Source organism: Salvelinus sp. IW2-2015, unplaced genomic scaffold (assembly GCF_002910315.2).
Source record: "Salvelinus sp. IW2-2015 unplaced genomic scaffold, ASM291031v2 Un_scaffold2019, whole genome shotgun sequence".
Lineage (NCBI taxonomy): Eukaryota > Metazoa > Chordata > Actinopteri > Salmoniformes > Salmonidae > Salvelinus > Salvelinus sp. IW2-2015.
Genome location: NW_019943367.1, coordinates 28,939 through 52,487, shown reverse-complemented (window position 1 = coordinate 52,487; position 23,549 = coordinate 28,939). Strand labels below are relative to the sequence as shown.

At 46.3% G+C, this 23,549-nt stretch overlaps 1 protein-coding gene across 1 annotated transcript in view; it reads right to left on the bottom strand.

Moving 5' to 3' along the window:
- Positions 1-5: 5 nt before the first annotated feature.
- LOC112072747 (G patch domain-containing protein 8) overlaps positions 6-23,549 on the bottom strand; it is a gene marked incomplete at its 3' end in the record, with an annotated part of 33,872 nt that continues 10,328 nt past the window's right edge. Inside the window, exons 2-8 of the mRNA XM_024140134.2 lie at positions 20,563-20,640; positions 12,986-13,058; positions 3,836-3,903; positions 3,596-3,682; positions 1,496-1,639; positions 1,012-1,142; positions 6-330 (exon numbers count right to left, since the gene is read on the bottom strand). Of these exons, the coding sequence (XP_023995902.2) occupies positions 6-330; positions 1,012-1,142; positions 1,496-1,639; positions 3,596-3,682; positions 3,836-3,903; positions 12,986-13,058; positions 20,563-20,640 (906 nt within the window). The remainder of the gene's footprint in view (positions 331-1,011; positions 1,143-1,495; positions 1,640-3,595; positions 3,683-3,835; positions 3,904-12,985; positions 13,059-20,562; positions 20,641-23,549) is intronic.

Below are 23,549 nucleotides of genomic sequence, written 5' to 3'. Positions count from 1 at the left end.
TCCTCCTCCTCCTCGTCATCCTGATGGAGTTTAGCGAACACTGCTGCGACCGTCTCCAGCTTCACCGGGGGTTTCTTGGCGAAGGAGAAGGACACGCTGACCTTGGAGGCCCCGGCCGGGGATGAGCTGCTCTTCCCCAGGGAGAAGTTGATGGTGGTGGCTGGTTTGGGGGAGGCCTGATCCCCACTGCTCTTCTCCTCCCCTGACAAGCCCTCCATGGCAGTGTCTGCAGGGGGAACATACTCGGGGGTTACAGCACTCCCCTCTTCACCCTTCTCCCCGTCTACTGCCACGGTGGTGGGTTTGAACATGGGACCACTTCCCGGGGTACTGAAACACAACGATAAAGAACATATTACAGTGACGTGTTTCATGTGTTATGCGTTTCATCCAGAACACATTATTTAAAATTATAATTTCTCTTTGCACATACATCTGCAAACACTGCACTGATAGGAAGCTGCCACACAGCTATTAGACTGTTAAACAGCCATCACTAGCACATTAGAGGCTGCTGCCTATAGGCATAGACTAGGAATCACTGGCCACTTTAAGGAATGGAACACTAGTCACTTTAATAATGTTTACCTATCTGGCATTACTCATCTCATATGTATATACTGTATTCTATGCTATTCTACATTATCTTAATTAATGAATAATGTTTACATATCTTGCATTACTCATCTCATATGTATATACTGTATTTTATACTATTCTACTGTATCTTAGTCCGTTCCGCTCTGATATTGCTCGTCCATATGTGTATAAAGTCTTAATTCATTCCTACCTAGATTTGTGTGTATTGGGTATATGTTAAGTAATTTGTTAGACATTACTTGTTAGATATTACTGCACTGTCGGAGCTAGAAGCACAAGCATTTCGCTACACCCGCAATAACATCTGCTAACCTAATCACGTATATGTGATATTTATTATTGGGTTACAGCCTCCACTTCAGCCAGTAGAGGGCGGTTGAGTCTGCAGTATATACTGTAGCATGTGTTCACCGGTTCTGCTGTTTCCTCTGCTCAGCTAGCTCATGCAGCCTGCGTAGCAGCTTCTCCTGCTTCTTCCCACCCTTCCGTGAGCGCGATGACACGTTTCTCGCAAACTCCCTCTGCTTCAGCTCCTTAAGCCTCTGCAGCAGCACACCAAGGGCAGGATGGCGGGAGAGAGGAAGGGAAGAGAGGGGAAGACAGACAGATTGGGTCAGATGAAGAAGAGGGATGAGGGAGAAAAAGAGGGACGAGGGAGAGAAAGAGAGCAGTTAAGGATTCCTGCATCCACAGTAAGGGCAATGGTGCAGCAACACCATTCAACAAGACCATTTTATATCTGCAAAGCCCTCTCCACTGAGACAGGCTCCTTACACTTGTTTCTGGAATGTCTGGGATTTAACGCTCGGTTTCTCTAAACTCGTGTACACGGTGACAGTATACCCAGTGTGTGTAGGGCTGTAGCAGCGTGGGGGTAAGCGGAGGTCCTCCTCACCTGCTTATGAGCGTGGTCGTACGAGTTGATGTGGTTGTCAAACTCTTGGTGCTTCTGGTACTGTTTCTCACACAGCTCACAGTAAAAGTTGGCCCTCAGGTCTTCCAGGGCTTTAGCGATGGCCTTCTCCTTTTCCACCTGGTCCTATTGTTGGGGTTAAGGAGGGCGGGGGGGTAGAGACAGGAGATGTGAGTGACATTGACACAGATTAGAGATGGAAAGATGAAATAAAACCGTAAGATCAGAGCCAGTATAATCTGGTCTTTATTCTCCTATCATAGGGCTTGGTAGTGGTTGAGTAATCCACAGGAAACTCTATGGTTGTTTATCATTGAGGTTAAAAGTCCAATAACTGAAAGAAATCAATCACATAAGGTAACAAAGCGTACAAGGATTGTGCTTGCAGGTTGTTTTTATACAGTGCATTCGTAAAGTATTCAGACCCCTTCCCCTTTTACAAAAGAATACATTATAGCCTTATTCTAAAATGTATTAAATTATTTCCCCCCCTCAATCTACACACAATACCCCATAATGTTTTAATTTTTATTATATTTATACACATGAATTAAAAACAGAAATATCTTATTTACAAAAATATCCTTGAGATGTTTCTACAACTTGGAGTCCACCTGTGGTAAATTCAATTGATTGGACATGATTTGGAAAACCATATAAGGTCCCACAGTTGACAGGTCTCTTAGTGATCTCCATCATTCTTAAATGGAAGACGTTTGAAACCACCAAGACTCTTCCTATAGTCAATCAATTGAAGGGGCAGCAGTTAGCCTAGTGGTTAGAGTGTTGGGCCAGTAACTGAAAGGTTGCTGGATCGAATCCCCGAGCTGGCGAGGTAAAAATCTGTCGTTCTGCCCGAGCAAGGCAGTTTAACCCCCTGTTCCCCAGGCGCCGACGACGTGGATGTCGATTATGGCAGCCTCCCTCGCACCTCTCCGTTTCAGAGGGTCAAATGCGATAGACACATTTCAGTTGAATGCGTTCAGTTGTACAAGATTCTCTAGTCTGATGAAACCAAGATTGAACTTTTGGCCTGAAAGCCAATCGTCACGTCTGGAGGAAACCTGGCAGCATCAATCTGTGGGGCTGTTTTTCAGCAGCAGGAGGGATCGAGGGAAAGATTAACAGAACAAAGTGCAGAACAAAGTTTCTGGAGCAAACCTGCTCCAGAGCACTCAGGACCTCAGACTGAGGCAAAGGTTCACCTTCCAACAGGACAGTGACCCTAAGCACACAGCCAAGACAACAGCCAAGACAACGCTCCCCATTCAACCTGACCGAGCTTGAGAGGTTCTGCAGAGAAGAATGGGAGAACCTCCCCAAATACAGGTGTGCCAAGCTTGTAGCGTCATACCCAAGAAGACTTGAGGCTGTAATCGCTGCCAAAGGTGCTTCAACAAAGTACTGAGTAAAGGGTCTGAAATAAATGTGATATCAGTTTTCCATTTTTCATGAATTTGCAAACATTTCTAAAAACCTGTTTTGGCTTGTCGTTAGGGGGTATTGTGTGTAAATTGATGTGGGACATTTTTTTTAAATTTTTATAAAAATTTTAGAATAAGGCTGTAACGTAACAAAATGAGGAAAACGCCAAGGGGTCTGAATACTTTCCAAATGCACTGGCACATGCCATTTCCGCAGATATACCGGTAACCCGCTAAAATAAATGATTTGGCACATGCATGACAGTATAAGTGTTCCATTGACTGAGTGTCTGTCTGTGTTTGTCTCATATATTCAGAATCTCACACCAGCAGACAGCAACTCCTCACATGAAGTCATCCAATTTTCTCCACCAGAAAGATGCGCGAGGGAGTGGGAGATGAGGAACAGGAGAAGCTCTATGATTCTCCAAGGCCGATTTTATTGCACCGACACACAGAACGGCAGCAGAATCTTAACAAGACAGGGCTATGAGTCACTGGCACAGGAGAAAAGCAAGAAGGTATGCAAATGCAGGAAACGGGGTCACCTTGAAGCGAGTGAACAAATGCTAGTGAGAGATTGTTGAAACGAGGACCTTGAGAAGAGAGGCGTATGTATGGCTGGATTGCGTTAGCTAGTAAGAAGAGTCTTTCTTACCTTGTATTTCTGCTGTAATTCCTCTGTGACTTCCTTCTCCACCTCCAGCACTTTCCTCTTCTCTGTAGCATCTTCGGCAACGTCCAACTACACACACACACGGTATATGTAAGTTAACAAACTCGCTATGAACAAACTAAAACAGCACTCGCAAATACACAGACCCATTTTACACAGTGCATGTCGTAGGATACAAAATGTAGAATATCGATATTTCGCGAGCCACTGACAGCGTTTTACCTCCATCTCCATACGGCCCATCCCCATGACATCATATTTGAGGATGATGGGCACAGGGTCGGTGCGTCCTGGGGGGAGAGAGACAGAGAGAGGGGTAGGTGAGGCTCTGACACTGGGACGGGGGGACAGCTCAGGGACAGCCTGCTTTTAGAGCACAGGGTGCTGGGGTTAGAGAATATTGCCTTGAAGTGCAAAGAGACCAGAAAAGCTACAGTGAACCAAAAACCAGCCATTCTCACAGCTTACCATAGCCACCAGGCACAGCACAGCTTAAGTACCCCGACTACTTCTCAGCTGGGTTCTCTTTTCTAGAAAGATGCATCCAAATTGCTGCACTGATCCTAGTTCTGAGACGTAACCAGCAGAGGCCATATGAGCAGTTCAGAGACGTCCATTTGGATAAGGGAGGGGGAGAGGACAAGGAAACGGAGGGATAAAGTATACTGGAGAAAAATGGAGTGGCAAGGACAGGGTTTAAGCCTGTATCTGTCGCAGTATCTCCGTGTCTCCCTCCAGTCTCAAAGTGCTGAGCGTAGCCTCTCTCTCCCCTCCCTCCTCCAGTACCGCAGTCCTGTTCAACAAGAACGCCAAGTTTACCAAGGACAATACTGCCAGAGGGGCTGGCTGACGCAGCTGCTTCAGATTACTGAGCAGAACACCACTGCGACAACATAGTACAGCCTCCCCATCACCCGGCTCTGAACTGCCCAGTGACTGACCCCACAACCCCCTGTACTGTCCCATAGGAGACCCAGCCTCTGGTCCCCCTCTACCCCAGGCCTCTCATCATGGCCCTGGCCTAACAGGCTCTCCCCCACTTTCCCTCAGTCTACTTAAGCCATGTTACGTAAGCTGTGAAAAGAGCTAGATCAGAAGGAAATTAACTTCAGAAAAATAAATGAACCAACCAAAAACAACCAGAAAACAGAATGAAACAGAAAAAGATCAAAACTATGTTGGAGATTTGACACGTAATTGCTTAATCCACTCATAATCAGCCAAACGAAGCAGAGAGAGAGAGAGGGAGTAAATAAAGGACAAGCACTGAACTACAGCGGAGTGACGTCACAGGCCAGGAATCGCCATGGTGACATTGCAGGGGAGGGGATACTTACCTGAGAAAATAGGGTATGGGGTGGGGTTGGACAGACAGGGGTTCTCAAAACAAAAAGGCACAAAACAGAATTTGGACTAGTCTGCTGCAGCAGTGGCTGTTGGTTGGCAGCCAGGTACATAGTAAATCAGAGTCCAATCAGCACTTCAGTTTGGTTTCAGTTTTTTTTCTCTCTCTCCTTACTCAAGATTACGGTATTATCCTCTTGATCGATTTTAGACTCAGTTTATACCCTTGGGCAAGAGCGATTATGAATATTTTAAAGATGCTTGTCTTTAGTTAACAGGGCTAGGAATTAACAAATCCACAATCGGAAACAAATAATGACTAACTATTATTTCCACATAGCACAACCTATTAGCTATTATAAACTGGGTGGTTCGAGCCCTGAATGCTGATTGGCTGAAAGCCGTGGTTATCAGACCTTATACCACAGGTATGACAAAATGTTTATTTTTACCGTTCTAATTACATTGGTAACCAGTTTATAATAGCAATAAGGCACCTTGGGGGTTTGTGGTATATGGCTAATATACCACGGCTAACAGCTGTATCTAGGAAATCTGTGTTGCGTCGTAAGTAAGAACAGCCCTTAGCCGTGGTATTTTTGCCATATACCACACCCCCTCGTGCCTTATTGCTTAATTCTAATCCACGTGCCCCCCTACCTCACTAGTGAGGAGGATAGACTGTAGTCTCTCATTCTGAAACTAAGTGTAGGTTTGGTTTGCATCTTAAATCATGTGATAACTAATAATGTAGGGCTGTAACGACATTAGCGGTCTGAWCGCATAAAACCAGACATATTAAAAGGGGCTAGTGATAATACAGTGACTAAGGTCTTACGTGCCGACTGACTACAGTCATCTATTGCAATGGAAGCCAGCGTGATAATCAGCATTGGCATAACAGGGCAGCAGCATAGGCTTACATACCTAATGTATTCATTAGTGCCAGAATACAGATGTGAGACTAATTAATTCCTAGCCCATGGGGCAAAAAAAACAAAAAAAACAATTTGAATCCTCTCTGTTAACATCTGTCTGTTCTCTGAATTGTTCTTGTATCATTGTTATGGTCACAGCCCAATGGTATAATCCTAATTCTTAAATTATAGCCGCATGTGGATCAAATAAGGGCCTGTCTGGACTCCAAACCCCACTACAGTGTCTGTCTGCCGGTTGGACACATTAAGGCACATGGTCTCATACTAACTCTTTCAGTCAATTTATGATCTGAAAATGTGGTCGCGGCACCGTATGGCGGTGTGTGACGCAATTGCCAAATTGAGCTCCGTACCGCATCGCCGTGCGCCCCTCAAATTTTGTAACAATGTGGAGGGCTCCGTATAGCTCCGCATTGACATGATTGGTTGACAGTAGATGGGAGGTCCTGTACAAAATACAAACTCACTTCCTTGACAACAGCTCTGCGCTGCTCCCTGAAGAGCAATAAGTATCAATGCCCTGACTTCCGCAGAGGCCGTATCACCATAAATGCTGCACAGTCAATGCAGACGTCCAAATGACAATGCAGCGCCTTTCACCCTTGGTGATCCGGAGCTGGTTTTCTGTTCTACCTGATAATTAATTGCACCCAGGTCTAAATCAGTCCCTAATTAGAGGGGAACAATGAAAACACAGTGGAACTAGCGTCGAGGTCCAGAGTTGAGTTTGATGGACCTAGACTATTAGAGTGAATATTGAGCAGTCCAACCACAAGGGGGACTGCTTGAGACCAGCCCACGGACAGACAGACAGGCCACTGCAGTAAAGCTCTCCACCAATGGACAAGTTCACTGAGAACACAGGGGAGGAGTCACAATCCAGGCACCTAATCTTCATGAAATACGATTTTTTTTTTTACAATTACAGAAGATGTCCCCAACTATAACCATCTTTAAAAACACAGTGACAATACCTTCAGCATTACCCATTCCAGTGGAAAACAAAGGGACCGGACAAAAAAAGTGTGCATCTAAATCACAGTGTGAATCACAAGGTACAAAAAATGTAAAAAACTGAAAACAAAATGAGAATGTTTGTAAGAGTAATGTAGATGTATATATGATAATATACAAGCAGCAGAATGAGTACTAATACTGAGAGAGAATTGAAAGCCTATRTAGCATTGGTGCTCTGATGACGGGAAAACAACAAATGAAAGAAATGGGAGGGAAAAAAACGAAACAAAATAAAAACAATTCAATCGGGGGAAAAATAACATTTACCACTAAGTTTACCATCAGCACAACATGGGCAGGATCAAATCGCTGTAAAAAAGAAACACCAATTGGTTAAGCAGGAAGATTCGAGGCACATAGAGAAGGGTGGATGTGGTGGGGATGGGAGTTTGGGGGGGGGGGATTAAAGCCCTCCACTCCTTTCTTCACTCTTAGCCCTCTGGGTGCTTACAGGGATCTCCTCTCACCACCACACTCTCTCACCCACCGTCCCAGTCCCCAATCCTGGCTCTTACTACCCCAATATCCCATGAGTGCCTAGGACCTCCTGTTCCTCTCTCCTATACGCCGCATATCTGTGGTAAGTAACTCCCAACACCCCTCACTCTTCCTTCGCCCTACCCCAAAGAATGACAGCTAGAGCCAGCAGCTGGCTTCAATAACATCCCCATCAGATAAGAGCTCTGGGGGAGTTGAGTTGGACTCTGTTCTGCAGGGTAGGGGATGATTGTTTAAACAGCTGAATGTGAGGACAGATCCACTTGGAACAGGAGAACAGGGCGAGGTTCCCTGTCCGGCTGTCCTACAGATCATGCTTTGAATGTAGCGTGTTAAAATATCTATCTATCTAACGCATCTGGTACAGTAAAGAGGAATGACCATGCCTCATTCGATACGAGCATGCAACCAATCAGCTGCCCCTGACAACAGAACACCACTCGACACACAGCCACCATTCTCCCCTCTGTCAGCCACACAGACAGATGTTTGTCTTGTCAGCCTGGTTAGCCGAGATTCCCCCAAATCCCCTCACTGTCAGCAAGCTCAGTTTGGGACATGCTTACCCCCAGGATGGTGAACAGAAAGGTACCTGAAAGAGGGGGCCTACAGGGCTTTGAGCAGTGCTTAGGAGACTTGGTCTAGCACTGTAAGTGTGCAACAACAGGAAAATAACAGTCAAATGATTATTTAGAGCTGAATTTGAAGTACTCCATGGAGCATATGAAGGGTTCTTTGAGTGTAGCACGGTAGCCTATACAGAGCACTGCTTAAATCCCCAGAGGACTGATAGTCCAGGCAGGCAGGGTTGAACCTCTGGGACAGGCATGCTGTGCAGGAGGGGAAGGCCAAAAGGAGAGGGATGATGGGTGTGTGTGACGTTGGTGGACATGGGAGGGAGGGGCAGACACATTTTGGGTGCACGAGGGGGGAGTGAGGTTTTCCCTGTAAGTTTTCCCTAGGAACCCCCGTCAGTGACTGACACACACAAATACACACGTCTCAGTCCCACATGACAACCGCACGCATACATACAGTACACACTCACTCCACGGGTTTGATGGTAGATACAGGCAGATGGGGGGGGGGGGCTACTCTGCAAGCCATTCAAAAGACTGAGCCGTGGTCACAGCCAATCAGAACCCCCAACCATGGCAGCCACAGACACTCAAAGGGAAAAACACAAATCTAAAGAGACTTGGAGCTGGTGATTCTACAGGATGTGATGCAATCTTTGGTTACTAGGATCTACCTTGATTTTAATTGGATTTTGGTCGGGGTTTTCGTACTTGGAATCAAAGCACTGTAGGTACTTGTGAGCAGATTGTGAAAAGTGAAATAATAGTTTAGTGGTTTTATAAAGCCAAGAGGAGGAAGCCGAGAGAGGCCAGTATTAGCCTACGTTGTAAAGGGGGGTGTTACATTGAGGTCAATTGTAGAGAGTGGGAGAAACACACACACACACACACACACTTATACACACACAGACATACAGAGGGAATCCAACAAACCTTACCTAAAAAAGGGGCAAAAAGAACAAAAGAAGAAATAAGAACAGAGTGAATACAGTGAAAACTCAAAGCACAGGGGACACATTGCTATCAAGTCAAACAAGCTTCTGTTCTGACAGGAGGGGAGAGAACGAGTACAATCCTGTATTATTATCATTAGAATATGATCCCACAGATTCATTCTATAGTGATGTGATGGCGTGATACGGTGATTGTGTTATAAGTCCACTCCGGAGCAAAGTAGATGACCATATTTGTCGGGTTGACACAGGACCATTCATATAGACAACAATTGGACATGCAGGCAGGCTGGCGCCACAAACAGACTCATCTACCCACAGAGCAGAGGCCACTGCTTACATAACCACACTGTACTGACACCATGCAAACAGCAACACAAGAGCTACACTCAACCAATTTAAATATTTTACATTAGAGTCATTTAGCAGACGCTCTTATCCAGAGCAAATTACAGGAGCAATTCGGGTTAACTGCCTTGCTCAAGGGCACGGATAGTCGGCTCAGGGATTCGAAACAGAAACCTTTCAGTTACTGGCCTAACGCTCTTAACCAAATGGCTACCTGCCGCTTAGTACATAAGCCGGAAACGTTTACAGATTATCACATCAAACACACAAATACAACCCCCTTTATTCGCTAGATTACTGACAATCAGACAGCAGGTCCATTTTTAAAATGCATATTTAAAAACAAAACACCCTGTACTGTCTGTCTGTTTCAATCCTGTTATCAATGCATCAGAGTCATGGGTTGCCGCAGTGCTTTCACACACTCAGACAGGTAGTTCCCAATGTGTCCTGTAGGAGGCAGTGTCCTGTGACAGAGGCAGTGTGAACTGTAGGGCCTCTGGCTGGTAACTGGTAACAGAGAAGTGGATTGAAAGCCCTACATGTCCATGAGCAGAGGAGAGGAGAGAGAGCAGCAATACCAGGAACCCCTGCCAACCTCCTTACAACCAGCCCCTGGCATGAGCCTCAATCCACCATTCCTCAGCGTCGAGACCCTCAGCAAGCAAGACGCCACGCACCGGCTATGTCCTCTTCAAGGCCAAAGATGACGAGTCGTTGACACAAGTGTAGCAACGTCTTCAAAAAGCTCCTTAGCATACGAGAGCGTTGTTGGTGTTACATTTGCCGTGGCTGCTGTGTGTGTGTGTGTGTCTGTGCGGCATTCCTCTGTGTGACTGTTGTGTTTAGCACAGTGCTGCCAAATGGGAGGGTGGGACAGATCCCCAGCTAGATGAGCCATGGCTAAACACTACAGACAGAAAAGCAGACACTAAAAGAATGCAGTGTGCCCTGCGCTACGTACACTACCCGCCTCCCTGAAAACAAATAGCCAGCTGACCTGACTGACGCAGGTCTTAACTCGGTGCAGATCCTCATGTTGCACCCGAGGCTACTACTGCAGGGAGGCTGGCAGTCTACAGTTGCATACGCAGCATTGTAACGGCATCCTCCTCTAAAAGCAAGTATAAAAACAAGGTTCTCTAACACGGGCCTATTTATCCACTCAGTAAGACGTTAAGATGCAAATGTAGCATTCGACACATTGTTACAATCAGCTGCTCAGGGTGTCAGACTGAACAAAGGGACAAGTCCCCAGTAGTGTACGGGTTTGAGAGGGAGAAGGCATCCAGGCACTGTGTCCTGGTTGAAAACATGACCGTGTGTTAGGAGATAGAGAATGAGCAGACTGGGATGTTTCCCATTAGCGTGTTGTAATGCAGCCCAGATGCTTCCTGCTGGGTGGGTAGGGAAAGGCTGGTGAGACTAAGGGAACGGGGCGATGGAGGGATGAGAAAAGGCTGGGTGAAAGACGGGTCCGGGTTGTGTAGCTAGCTCTGGGCGGAAACAAATGAGAGTGAAAGGGGTTGGGTGAAGAGGTTAAGGCTCCTGGACTCGGGCCCATAAAGTAGACACACTCACTCTAAACCAATTCTCAATAGACTACATGTACCAACCAGCCTGCCAACTATGACATCATTCAAAGCTGAAGGAAAACAACACTACAGGCTCTACAGTGCGACCATTTTACTCACATACGCACCGAAATGTTTTGTTGTGCGACCTTCTTCTAGCACCAGTGCCCATAGAAAAATGTAAGAGTCTAGCTTTATAACCCAAAATATTTTGCATTGTGCTCCAAAATGTGTTCGCGTGCGCCTACATTTTACAACTTAGGCGCACACGTGCTCCTTGTAAATTTTTTTTTTTTTAAAAGGCCAGCGTAGAGACTTGCTATTCATCACCCTCTATAGAGAGAGCAGAGGGGAAGGAGAGGGAGAGCCGGGGAGAAGTGAGACGGAGAGAGGGAGAGAAAGAGGACGGGTGCGAGTATGAGAGAGAGCGAGAGAGGGGAGGGGCAGAGAGTGAGTGAGCGAGGGAAGAGAACGTAGCATAGCAGGCAGGAGTTGAGTGGAGAGAAGCCAGGGCGCTGCACCACCAGGACCAAGCAAATGAGGCTGTGAGCTGAGCTGAACTAAAGAGGCTGAGGTGACCTAAGCACCCCCCCCCCCCTCTCTCTCATCCTGCACAGCTCCAGTCAATGCTGGGCCAGCCCATCCCTGCCTATAGAGGAAAAACAGCCAACAGCTCTGCATCCTGCACCGAGTGTTGCTGCATGATATTCTGAAGGCTGTTTTCAGACCAAGACAGTCCTACACAGACACAGACATGAAAGCTTGTACTAGCACAGAAGCGCAGACAGATAACATGCAAACACGTGTTTGGGCTGTCTGATGAAAGTTCACCAGGACATTACAGGCCTAAGGGAGGAGGAACTGCAGAGACAGACACTGAGTGCATTGGCTGTACTGTCTTGTCTGTCACTACTAAACTCAGAGGCTTTTATGCTCAAACCCTTGCCAGCCAACTAAAAACACCATCTGACATGAGCTGTGGTCAATCAGTACACACAATATGCGTCAATACAATTAATTTAAATAAGAAGTTAATAGTGAATTACCATAGAAACCCTGAAATAACAGAAAACCAGTGTAACCCCTAAAGTAACCCTACCAGATTAGCTTTAAATTCATTTCAATAAAGTGGCAGTTAACAGGGAGAGATCAATAACAGAAATGTATTGACTGAATTATTTTGACTAAGTACTGGGGAGGGTAGAACATGAAAGCATGACATAGGTGATTATATTAGACTATACATAGCTAGATACAGACCACATCAACTTTGCAATCGTCTACGAGCACATATCCAACCCTACAGTGGCTAGTATCACTGTACTAATCGCCACAGCTATGAAGCCAAGACATTCTATAAACTGAGGTGAAATTCCAAACATGACACAGGTGTTCAAAGGCAAACTAACTTGACTCTTGATCAGTGGAACATCTGAGAAGCAGACCTGGACTCTGTCTGCTACACACTTCACAGTGGAACCAAGCTGGGTATACACAGGCATTCCACCATCAGACTATGTATTTTTTGGAGGAGAATGAACAGCAGCTCCCATTGGCTGAGGGCAGTGTGTCTCAAGGGAGCTTGTGAGCATCAGTGTGAGTGTGTGTGGGGTGGGCATGCATTCTTCATCCCCTTCAAAAAAATATTTTAAAAAAATATTTAAAAAAAAAAATGGCCCACTTTAGTCAAATCTGCTCTAGGCTAAATGCATCATGGGAAGGGAACAGCAGTGGCGCAAAGAACAAACACCACCCCCCTCCTCCTCCTCCCTCCTTCCTTCCCTCCGCCCCTCCCGTCCTGTCCCAGGGTGTATTACACTATCCTTTCTACACCTAGTTCTGGCGAAGACCAGGGCAAGACCGACAGGGACAACTGTACCGGGGTCATGCACTAAATACTCTGATCCTTTCCATCTACCAGAAGAGGAAGACAGAGATCAGAAAAAGTACAGAAAATAGAAAGGAAACAAAACAAGTACAAAATAAAACCTGGAGAAAGGTGAGGCAAAGAGGAGGAGTACTGAGAGGAGAAGAGACGGTATTAGCACACATTTGAGAAAGGAGTATGGAGAGAGAGAGAGAGAGAGAGAGAGAGAGAGAGAGAGAGAGAGAGGCTTCTTACCCTGCATGGTTTTGCCCAGTCCTTGCCCCAGCTTCCAGCCATGTTTCTGAAGCAGCCGGTGCCCAATGTTATCCTGGCAGACAGAACAGAGGAGAAAAAGACCAAAAACATTCCAATAATAAGAAAAGCTTTTCCCGTGGGCACGGGTCACAAACACATACAGGACTACTACCAAATCATCACCACCTCCTACACCATGTGACATCAGTGTCTTCCAGCACAGGGGGAGGTGAGGGAGGAAGGGAAGGAGGAAGGGAGTGTGTAGTCTCAGTACTAACATCCTTATAGCCACACTGAGGGGTAGAGAAGGAGCCTACCCTAACAGGAACGGATTAAAACCTCTAAAGCTTACGAACTGGGGTTGAAAGCGTCCCATGTTCAACTCGTTGTAACACAGAGAATATCAGCTGTCTGGGAGGTACGAGGGGAAGGAGGAAGAGGAGAAAGGAGACGGTAATATATGTATCACACGTTTATACATATATGAACCGCTATAGAGCGAGATCTATCGTACACGGACAAATGGGACAAAAACGAGGAATGGAAATCCTGCGTTAACAGAAAGAGGACCAGAAACTCCCAAGCTTGTTGTGATTCCATAACCAAGACAGAGGGGAGCGCCACGAAACATATGGAGCTGTCACGAGAGAAATACAGCGAGAGAGGGGGAAAGAAAGAGAGAGAGAGAGAGAGAGAGAGAGAGAGAGAGAGAGAGAGAGAGAGAGAGAGAGAGCTAAGAGGGCCTTGGGTTACCATTACAAGGCCCAGGGTTGAGAGTGTGACTGAGACTGTTATAACGCTGTGGGACGGCAGTAAAACAAAAGTGAAATGCAAGACTGTCGCACCACTACAAACTACAGTACATCATCAAGCACAAAGAAAACAGAAAGAATGAGATTTGTACAAATGAAAAAAATAGAAGGTTGCGTTTCAGTTGTGATTATAACTATTCCAAGCTTTTCTACTACCATTCACCAGGGTGCTGCAATCTACCAAAAACATACAAACCAACCCCCAAAAAAGTATATTTATAATCACAAAGAGAGTAGATGTCAAATTTCAAACAGAAAACCAAGTGGGAGGGATTGAAACCAAACAGTAAAACAGCATGCAGCTTTTTGTTGAAGAGTTAAACAAAAAGGAGACGGTGTTAGTACTGGACTGTATATGATGATGCATATACAGAAGGGCAGGGTCAACAGAAGGCCAACAGACCAGTGGTGTTAGTCTGAGATGGGCTCAAGCACAGAGGTGATGGTTGGACAGGGTCATAGTAGATTGTCTTGACAGAGGGAGGGCAGTGGAAGTGGATGGAGCTGTAAGGGTGGTGGTGTGGTGGGGCAGTATGGGTTAGTGCATGTGGAAGGGGTAGTGGTTGTCACACACAGAACATGCTGCATCTCCGCCCGTCTGCCTTTGTCCAAGAGATGGATTTTAGTCAATTTTATCGAGTCCCTGTGGTATTTCTACCCAAACTAGTGCCCCCCCCCCCCCTGTATAACTAAGTCAACGCTCCCAGCTTGCTTATCGTTATTGGTTTGTTTAAAGTGAGCCACATAAAATATTGTTGAAATGGCAACTCCCCTCCAAAAGCCACTGATAATCTCCTTCATATACAGTATTTGTTGTAGGGCCTTGCTGATAAAATACACATGTTTTCCTACCTTACCCCAGGGAAAAGTTGAACTGCACCACTTCCTAGCTCTGTTTGGTTGTGTTTTTCTCCTCGTCTATGTCCAGACAGGAAGACGCAGTAGAACAGAGCCTGGGAATGGGGGATATATGAGCTGTATCTGTGTGCCGGTCAGATCTTCCGCTCCAAGCACAGATAAGAGAGGAATTCATACTGGGCCTCATATGCTGGGGAGAGGGCTCGCATGTGTACTTACAATAACTGGGGCTATACATCACCTAGCATGGTGTCACCATATAAACATGTTCATGCTGGTTGCTRGACACATCAAGTCAGAGCAGATATAAATAAAAGAGGGGCTGGAGAACTACAACTCCCATGATCCTCTGCAGCCTTGTCTCTCTGCACTGCAGATGGTGCTGCAGTGGGCTCYTCCCTGCTCCCATTGACAAAGAGATACTGGGGATGCTTTTAGTTCTCACCGCAGCAGGATGGTGCTGTATCTGCCTGCAACAACCCACACAGAAAAACAAGCACTGGCTGAGGAGAGTAGTGGTTGATCTAATAGCACCTTTCAGGGGTTATGTAGGTTGGCGGGGGGAATCAAATGTAAGCCAATAGTCTGTAACCCTCCCCCAAAATAACTCTAGCTGCGTCTGTAAATCAGAATGAGGAAAACCAGGTGGGGCTGATGATGGGGAGAAACTTCAGTCCAAAACGGCTGAGACTGATCGATGAGCCAATCAGAATGGACTGAGCAGAGTGTGAGGGCGGAGATGAGGCGCAGGCTGTGTGCTGAACAACAGATGAAGGAATGCACTAAATGAAGAAGAAAACAGACAGACGGACGATGAAAAGCAACGACGGCGAGTTCCAACAGCAGTGCAAGTGGAGTGAAGGCATTTCCATACGAACCTGGCTTTAAAATACTGGGCTGTCAAAAGAACAGTCACACGTGACACAATGTAAGACAACGGCCAGTCACTAACGCTTTCAACTGCAATTTGTTTTCTATCTTTTTCTTATTAAAAAGAGCTAAAATCTTTATTTTGCCCTAAAAAATGTATAAAACACTGTACACAAAACAAAAATGTGGTAACTAGGCATGTCAATAAACTCACTGATTGAATGATTACTGTTAATATAGGAGAAATAAAAAGAAAATGTTATCCAAACAAGAGAAATCCACACCGAGTGTTGGTAGGGAGGGTAATGTGCATTGTGCTGTTATTGACACAGTGCATGGGAGGGGGGAGGTGGAGGGAGGGTGCATGGGAGGGGGGAGGTGGAGGGAGGGTAAAACCAAATAGATGGGGGTATAGGAAGGAAGAGGTATACAGGGGGCACCATACCAGGAACCTCGGAGTGTGTGGGTCTTCAAACCTTGTGATGCTGACGGTGTGTGTGTGTGTGCAGTAGACGCTGGCTGTGTGTGAGCCTCACACTGGGGTTCAGAAGCCCCTTGCATTATATGGGAGGTTTTTAAATAGGGATTACTGCACCATCACTGTCTGAGGCCTTAACCCACAGGACAGACAGCATGCTAATCCACTTAACCAGAAAATAATGTCAGAAAAAAGATCAACCAAAACTTGGGTCATATATATAGCGCGAGAGCGAGAGAGAGAGTGAGAGACTAGTAACTATGTGACAGTAGAAAAAAAGAGGGTGGCAGTCAGGCGTCACCCGCTCTCGTCCCCCTGTGGAATGTGTGTTTTTACAGGAGTCTTGTGGAGCCGGGTCTGTTGGACAGAGCAGGGGGGCAGCTCTGCTCTTCCTTGTAAAGCTCTATTTCCAGCTCCGCTGTCCTTGGCGCTCTGTCTGTCTGCCTTGCACGCTCACATTCCTCCCTGCTGAGGCTCAGATAGGTGTGACTAAATGGAAACAACGGTCCCTGCATGGGCCTCAAGGGACTCAGGCCAAATAGAACAGACACCTTCCAACCAAGGCCCTGCCCTCTTAGCACCACCATATTGGAGAGAAGTTGTTACCTAACCTTGGGTTTGTTCAGTTGACCTTGAGGAGTTGTGACTTAACCGGTGGACAGACTTGGTCAKGGTCATTGGATCCATTACCATCAATGACCTTAAAAACATCTAACTGACCTCGTCAGTCTGCCTCTTGCAGTGTTGGAGCTGGTGCTAAATAGAGATGGAGCCCTATGCGGGGTCAGGGTTGTAAAGGGGACGAGTGACTGATGGCAATTGACCTTTCCCTTGGTAATCTTCCAGGGGCTCATTTTCCCAAATGAAGGCTGGGAGGTGGTGGGAGTGTAACACTAACACAGCATGGAGCAGAGGAAAGACACAGCTGGTGCCTGAGCAACAGCACAGTAGTCTGTGCGTATAATTGTGTGTTCCTCTAGGCTCTTCGTGTGTGTGTGTGTGTGTGTGTGTGTGTGTGTGTGTGTGTGTGTGTGTGTGTCTGTGTGTGTGTGTGTGTGTGTGTGTGTGGGCGAGCAAGCAAGCAATGTTGTTGCGCGCGTGGGTGGCAGTGAAAAAACACCTATACAAGGTTGATCATTTCAAAGACACCTACAGCTCTGTTGATACATGGATGTGAAAAACAACATAGCCTTTAAGCAGTTGGTACACCGTCACAGTCTGTCAGACCCACCTCATGTTGATGATGTCAGCACCTGGACCCAGAACAGAGACACACCAAATGGCTGTTAGCACCCGTGATAACATACAGAGGGTGAGCAGGGGTCAGTGTGTTACTGCAGTCGTACCGCACCATGAAAGGGTGATGTATGACTTTTGACCCATCATAAATCCCTGGGCATGTAAGTTTCCTTCTAATCTGACTGAGGTTTGACTCTGAATATTGTTGTCTGTGGTGCTGTGACGGAGCTGACCCTGACTTGGTGCAGTGTCTCAGTAACCAAAGGTAAAAGGCCGGAAGGCATCACGTGAAATGGCACGGTGTGAAATCAATCTTCTCTCTCAAGTTTGAGGCCAGAACAGCTTGAGCACAGGTGTTTTTAAAAAATGGAGTTTGCTCTTGTGTGTGTGAACGGGTGTGTGTGTGTGTGTGTGTGTTGGTTCGTGTCTGAGGCTGCCCACTGCATCTCTCTCTCAGGTCCAGGGATTTGGAGGGGGGAACAGGGGTAGGGGACATTGGAGAAATGGGGAGGGGAGGGGAAAAGGTGTGATTAGGACAGAGTAAGAGAGCTAGTACCGAATGATAGCCAGTTAAAACATGCAATGCAAAAAACAATGTTAGAGAAAGAGCGAGAGAACAGAGGGGAAAGACAGAGAGAGARAACAGATCCCAGTAAAGTACCACAGACCTCTAGCTGCCTACAGATCAGAACACACACGAGTGGCAGGGGAGGGGCGCAGAGAGGTGCGGGCGCTGCACACACAGCCAGCTCCGTGACGTGAGACACGCTGACGACTGTCACTGGCCCCCGTCACCCCAGAGCCATGACACTGCTGCTGGAGTAGGGGGGGTGGGTGGGGGGGGTTTCAGACAAACTTAAGTGGAGCTGTGAAATTTCAAAGTAGGGGTAGGGGTTGGTGTGTGTGTGTGGGTGAAATACGCATTATGTCAGCGCATGCGTCTGGTGGAAGTGACAGTCCTCTCTCTCTCTCTCCACAGGTGTCAGGAGCTGTCATGCTGCAGCCCGGCTCTCAGCGCCCCTCCATAGACAATAGCGCAGGAGCAACAGAGCCCCTTTACCCAGGCAGGCAGGCCACCCCTCCTGCTCTCCTCTCCACTCCTCTCTACCGCCCACCCACAGTGGGCTCCTGACACAGTGGGTTGGTGCTACGTGGCTCAGCTTGGTTTGATCAATCCGCCCACCATGACAACCCATCAGGGTATTTTTATATATACCCATATATATATGAGTCAGATGAAGGCCTATGGGGAAATGGTCAGGGCCAGACAGGATTTTCTCCCTCACATTTCATAAAGGAAGCCTTTTTAGCATGGCTTAGTAACGCTTTCAGAGCAGCAGGACAACAGCAGAGCTAGGAGAAGGACAGACTGACCTTGCTGTTACCGCTGCTGTCTATGTGCCTCACAACAGAACAGACACAGGATTATTTACACCAGAGTGCCTGGCTGAATAATTTGGCTTTGTTACAGCTACATGCTTAAGGCTAGCTCTCATCGTCTAGCTGTGTGGGTGTGTACCGTTTCGATGTAGACTGGCGGTATATACTTTAAAACAAAAGCCTAAAAACCCTCCTCGTACCTACTTGTAAATAAAGCTTTATTTATCAATGCAGCTGGAACTCTTGCCATGAACTCTCAATGCAGCTGGGCTAAGATTCTGTTCTGCTGTGCAATGAGATGCTCAGAATCAGATCAATAGTTGGAGTCAGGGGACATCCACTATGCCCTGAGGAGGAGGGGATAGATGTTGTGGAGACAAGAGTGGAGTTCAGGCCTGCTCTCCGAGGTGCTTCAGAGAGAGAGAGAGACACGGAGAGAMWGAGGGAGGGAGAGATGGAAGGGGGAGCGAGAGAAAAGAGCTGCCTGCGATATTATCCAWGTGCCTCGTCAGCGAAAAATGCAGTCCCAGTTGCACAAGCACCATGCCAGCACAGAATGACAGAGGGTACTGTACACCGAATCACTGTGTAGTAGAGAGAGAGAAAGAATTGTTTGAACATAGATGCATGAAAAGAACTGAGAGAAGATTGATTGAGAGAGCAGAAAGACGTAGAGCGATGTGAAGACAGAGAAAGAGTGATAGAGAGACAGTAAGAGAAGCGTTACAAGGAAACCCTAAAAGATGGGAGTAGGAAAGCGGAGCGTGCAAATACAAACCGGGTCATTGCTGCTTAGCTAATAGGGGCCAATTCGCTGCAGGAGAGAAATGTCCAACACCCCAAGTTGTGTACAATACTGTAATGTTCTGAGATAACTGTCCTATATACACACAAACACACAGAGTACACAAACTCCACACACACAAATACTAAACATATACTTCCACCTCCAAGCCTACACCGTTTCTCTTCTCTTGATGTGGAGTAGATAAGGCACCGAGTCTCTTTCCTTTCCCAAATCAGGTCAGACTACGCTTCTAATCTTGTTAGCCCAGAGAGTATTAGATTAGATGTTATTTATCGACAGGACCCCTCGTGAGTATGTCCATCTTGTGATAGTGCTTCAGTGGCTAGGGTGCTAGCAAGATATAAATCTGTGTGTCTGTGTGTCTGTGTGTCTGTGTGTCTGTGTGTCTGTGTGTCTGTGTGTCTGTCTGTCTGTCTGTCTGTCTGTCTGTCTGTCTGTCTGTCTGTCTGTGTTGTCGAGGGGGCTAGAGAGGTGTTGTCGAGGGGGCTAGAGAGATGTTGTCGAGGGGGCTAGAGAGGTTAGTACAAATGGCCTTTATTGCTAAATAGCCACGGTGTAATTTAGCACCGAGGGCAAGGGAGACAAACAGTGATTAACAATCTTCCACTACTAAACTCAGGGACCTCACGCTTCCCTAGAGGACATACACAAACGACATTTTACTGTCCACTGCCCTTTTAACAGAGTGATTGGAAGGTATTTAAACTATAGACTGGTAACAGTGCCTTATCCACTCCACTCTAACAATCTGGTGAACTAGTGSCTGGATGACTGAAAACGGGCTAAAAAGACAGACGCACATTCAGAGTTAAGATCTACAATTAAAGTCAAATATAATAATGAATAATAATGAAAATATAATCCTATTCATCCAGCTAAGAGCTATCACACAGGAAATGGCACAGGAAGCAGAGGGCTTGGGAAGGGAGGGGGTCTACAGTAATTCTACTGATTGGGTAGGGAGAATGGGTTGTCAAGGGAACACTGGACGTGTCTATCACACAGGCAGTGTATGATAGAGGCTCTTATTCCTCTTTCTCTGGACCAATCATCCATTCTCTCACACACACACACACACAGTTTCAAGTTGGGCTTGTCCAAAAAGGTGCAGGGGTGAAGGATGCGGCCTTACCGATTCTATGGGCTTGTCCAGGGACGCCTGCTCCAGCTCCAACTGGCCCTCTTCATACTGGTCAAAGTGATTTCCCCCCTAGGAGAGAAGACATGGGGACTCAGGGTTAGACACCAGACAGCTAACACACACAGAGAGAGAGAGAGAGAGACAGCGCGAGAGAGAGAGAGCGCGAGAGAGAGCGCGAGAGAGAGAGAGCGACAGCAGTGAAAAGCCAGAGGGAACAACAACCAAAGGAAAATGGAACAGTCTGCAAGAGAAAAACTCCTACTGTTTCTGTGTTCCCTTGATGGAAGTGAAACCATTTCAGCTCCCAAGAGGCTAAAACATTTCAAAATTACACAGAAACCACACACAATCAAAAGGGGATGAAATGGACATGTTAAAGCACATATAGATGCCTACCAAAGACACACATTAATGCACGCACACACACTGTTGAGATAAGGTTCTTTACTGCCTAAGTTTGACAGTTGAAGAGCACCATATCTTACAAGACAGATGGAAACCTAACGTTCACCCTGAGTGGTCAAACCGGTTACAGTGGTACAAAATAATAGGCTAGAGTGTGTGTAGCTATATTACCACAACATTTCAAATGCCATGAGGTCAGTGCAGAGATCTAACCCATTTCACTTCAATGTCTGCAATGAGGGGGAACAAATTGGGGAGCTAGAATTAATTAAGTTATTTGTATTTTTCAGGGCAGCAGGATGCAAAAATGAGGCATCCTATTTGTATGAGACAGGGTTGTTGACCTGAGGACGACATCACAAGATGAGTAATGAGCGTGTCACTCCTTCCAGAAGGTGGGTGTTGTATACAGCCTCTGTTCCCAGACAAGACACATTACCCCTCAAAGCAGAGGCAGCAGAATGGCACATGAAGGTCACCTTGGAAAGCAGATGGGATTTCTCTTTGACCTTCAACCTGCTGAGACTGCCTTGTGTCTTCCAGTCATTCAATGTTCTTTCAATGTGTTCAATTAGACTGACTGAAAGCCACTGTTCCAATGTGTTCAATAATACAGAGATCCAGAGCCCCTTATCCTTTGCTCTGAGTATATTTGAGGCTTGGGTCATGCTGCGGTACTGACTTCATCAAATGGTTCTAGACGACTGAGGTAGGGCTATGCGCTGACCTTTTGTTACGAGGAGCATGTGTGCGCCTAAGTTGAAAAATGTTTGCGCACCCAGAGAAATGTAGGAACACAATGACAAATATTTGAGTAAAATCGTGGCACTGTAGAGCCCCGTGAGGCTTATTGAGTTTAACACACAACCTCAGAGGATCCATCTCTAATACCTTTTTATTACAGAACATCAAGCCTAAGTGGGTTAGAACCTGCGGGACGTCTTCTGATGAGACTCTGATGCGCTCTGAAGTCTGTAGAGGCGGCCGCCAGCAGCAGTGACTGTCTACTCACCTACTGAGTCTACTACCGCTTCATCTTTACAGCTGTGGGATCCACTGAAGAACACAGATACTAGCCTAACTACAATAGATCACGGTATTGTAGCTCAAACCTTCAGGGCAAAACAAGGATTCAAATCAAACGGATCACCTGTTCCCTTATTTCTAACCAGACAACATGATTTCTACCACAGTAAAGCTTTACATGAGATCCAAGGATGACACTAGCCTGACCGATTTATAAACGGGTACAAACAACCCTCAAACCGCTGTCCGAGCCCACATTAAACGGGTCATTATTTCAGTTGGAGGGCAAGCTGCATCAGCATGTTTGTTTTGGAGAATTCTATTAGGGAGAGGCAGTTCCTTAGAGCGAAGGGAGGGGGTTATTTACCATTTGGGACACACCACTCTTGATTTTCTGAAGTGATCAGAATGCCTAATGTGTAACCAGCTGCAGCTCCAGCAACAATCTTCCCACTGCTGCCTGCTGGTCCTCTCTCATCTCCCCTCCGTCTCTGGTCTAATTTCAACACTCACAAAAGCAAAATAAATATTGTGGCATTAAAAACAAATAAACATCAATCTAAACTTGTAACTGAGGGTTTCCGCTACCACTGCCTACACTGAAATGGATGCTTACCTCGAATGACCCCACATTAGGGGAGGTCTGCTGCTCAGACCGAGTCTGATGGWAGAGACATGAAAGAAGAGAGACTGGGTGGCTGCTCTGAATACTGAGCAGTATGCTCTGCATAGTGTTATAACATGCAACATGCCTGAGCCCCAATGACAATTTAGTCTAAATCAATGGGCTTTCTATGAGATGGGTGGGATGAGACAGTGGCTATGTCTGTGTACACAGGCTGAAGTTAGTGGATCTCTGGGTGTTCCATGTGCAGTGTTGCTTGGCAGCGGGCTCTCGTGTATACCAGGAGAGAAACACCTGGAGAATACTGAGCGCCTTGGTATCCTGGACTGGTGATAGTTGTAACTCCATAGTTACATATTTTGAAATTATTTTTGACAATACAAGTAGATACCAAAACTCCAGTAACAAAATATATATTTTTTAAAAACATAGTATCGAATCACAATACATATAGAATCATGAAAATAACAATACATATTGTAACTGCACCTAGGCTAAATATCGTGATAATATCGTATCGGGAGGTCCCTGGCAATTCCCAGCCTTACTAAGTAGCGTAACATACAAGCTCATGCACACACAACGTTACTTTCTAAAATCATCATCTAACAAGAGTTAAAAAGTAGTGAGGCACCGATGACATTTTTGGCCGATACCTGATATTTTCCTTGCCAAAAAACCCGATACCGATAACCAATATTTAAAAATTTTGCAGCCTTTTAAGCATTCTAGTACAGTTAAATATTTAACACACACACACACACACACACACACACACACACACACACACACACACACACACGGACGCAGCGGTCTAAGGCACTGCATCTCAGTGCAAGAGGTGTCACTCACTACAGTCCCTGGTTCGAATCCAGGCTGTATCACATCCGGCCGTGTGGGAGTCCCATAGGGCGGCGCACAA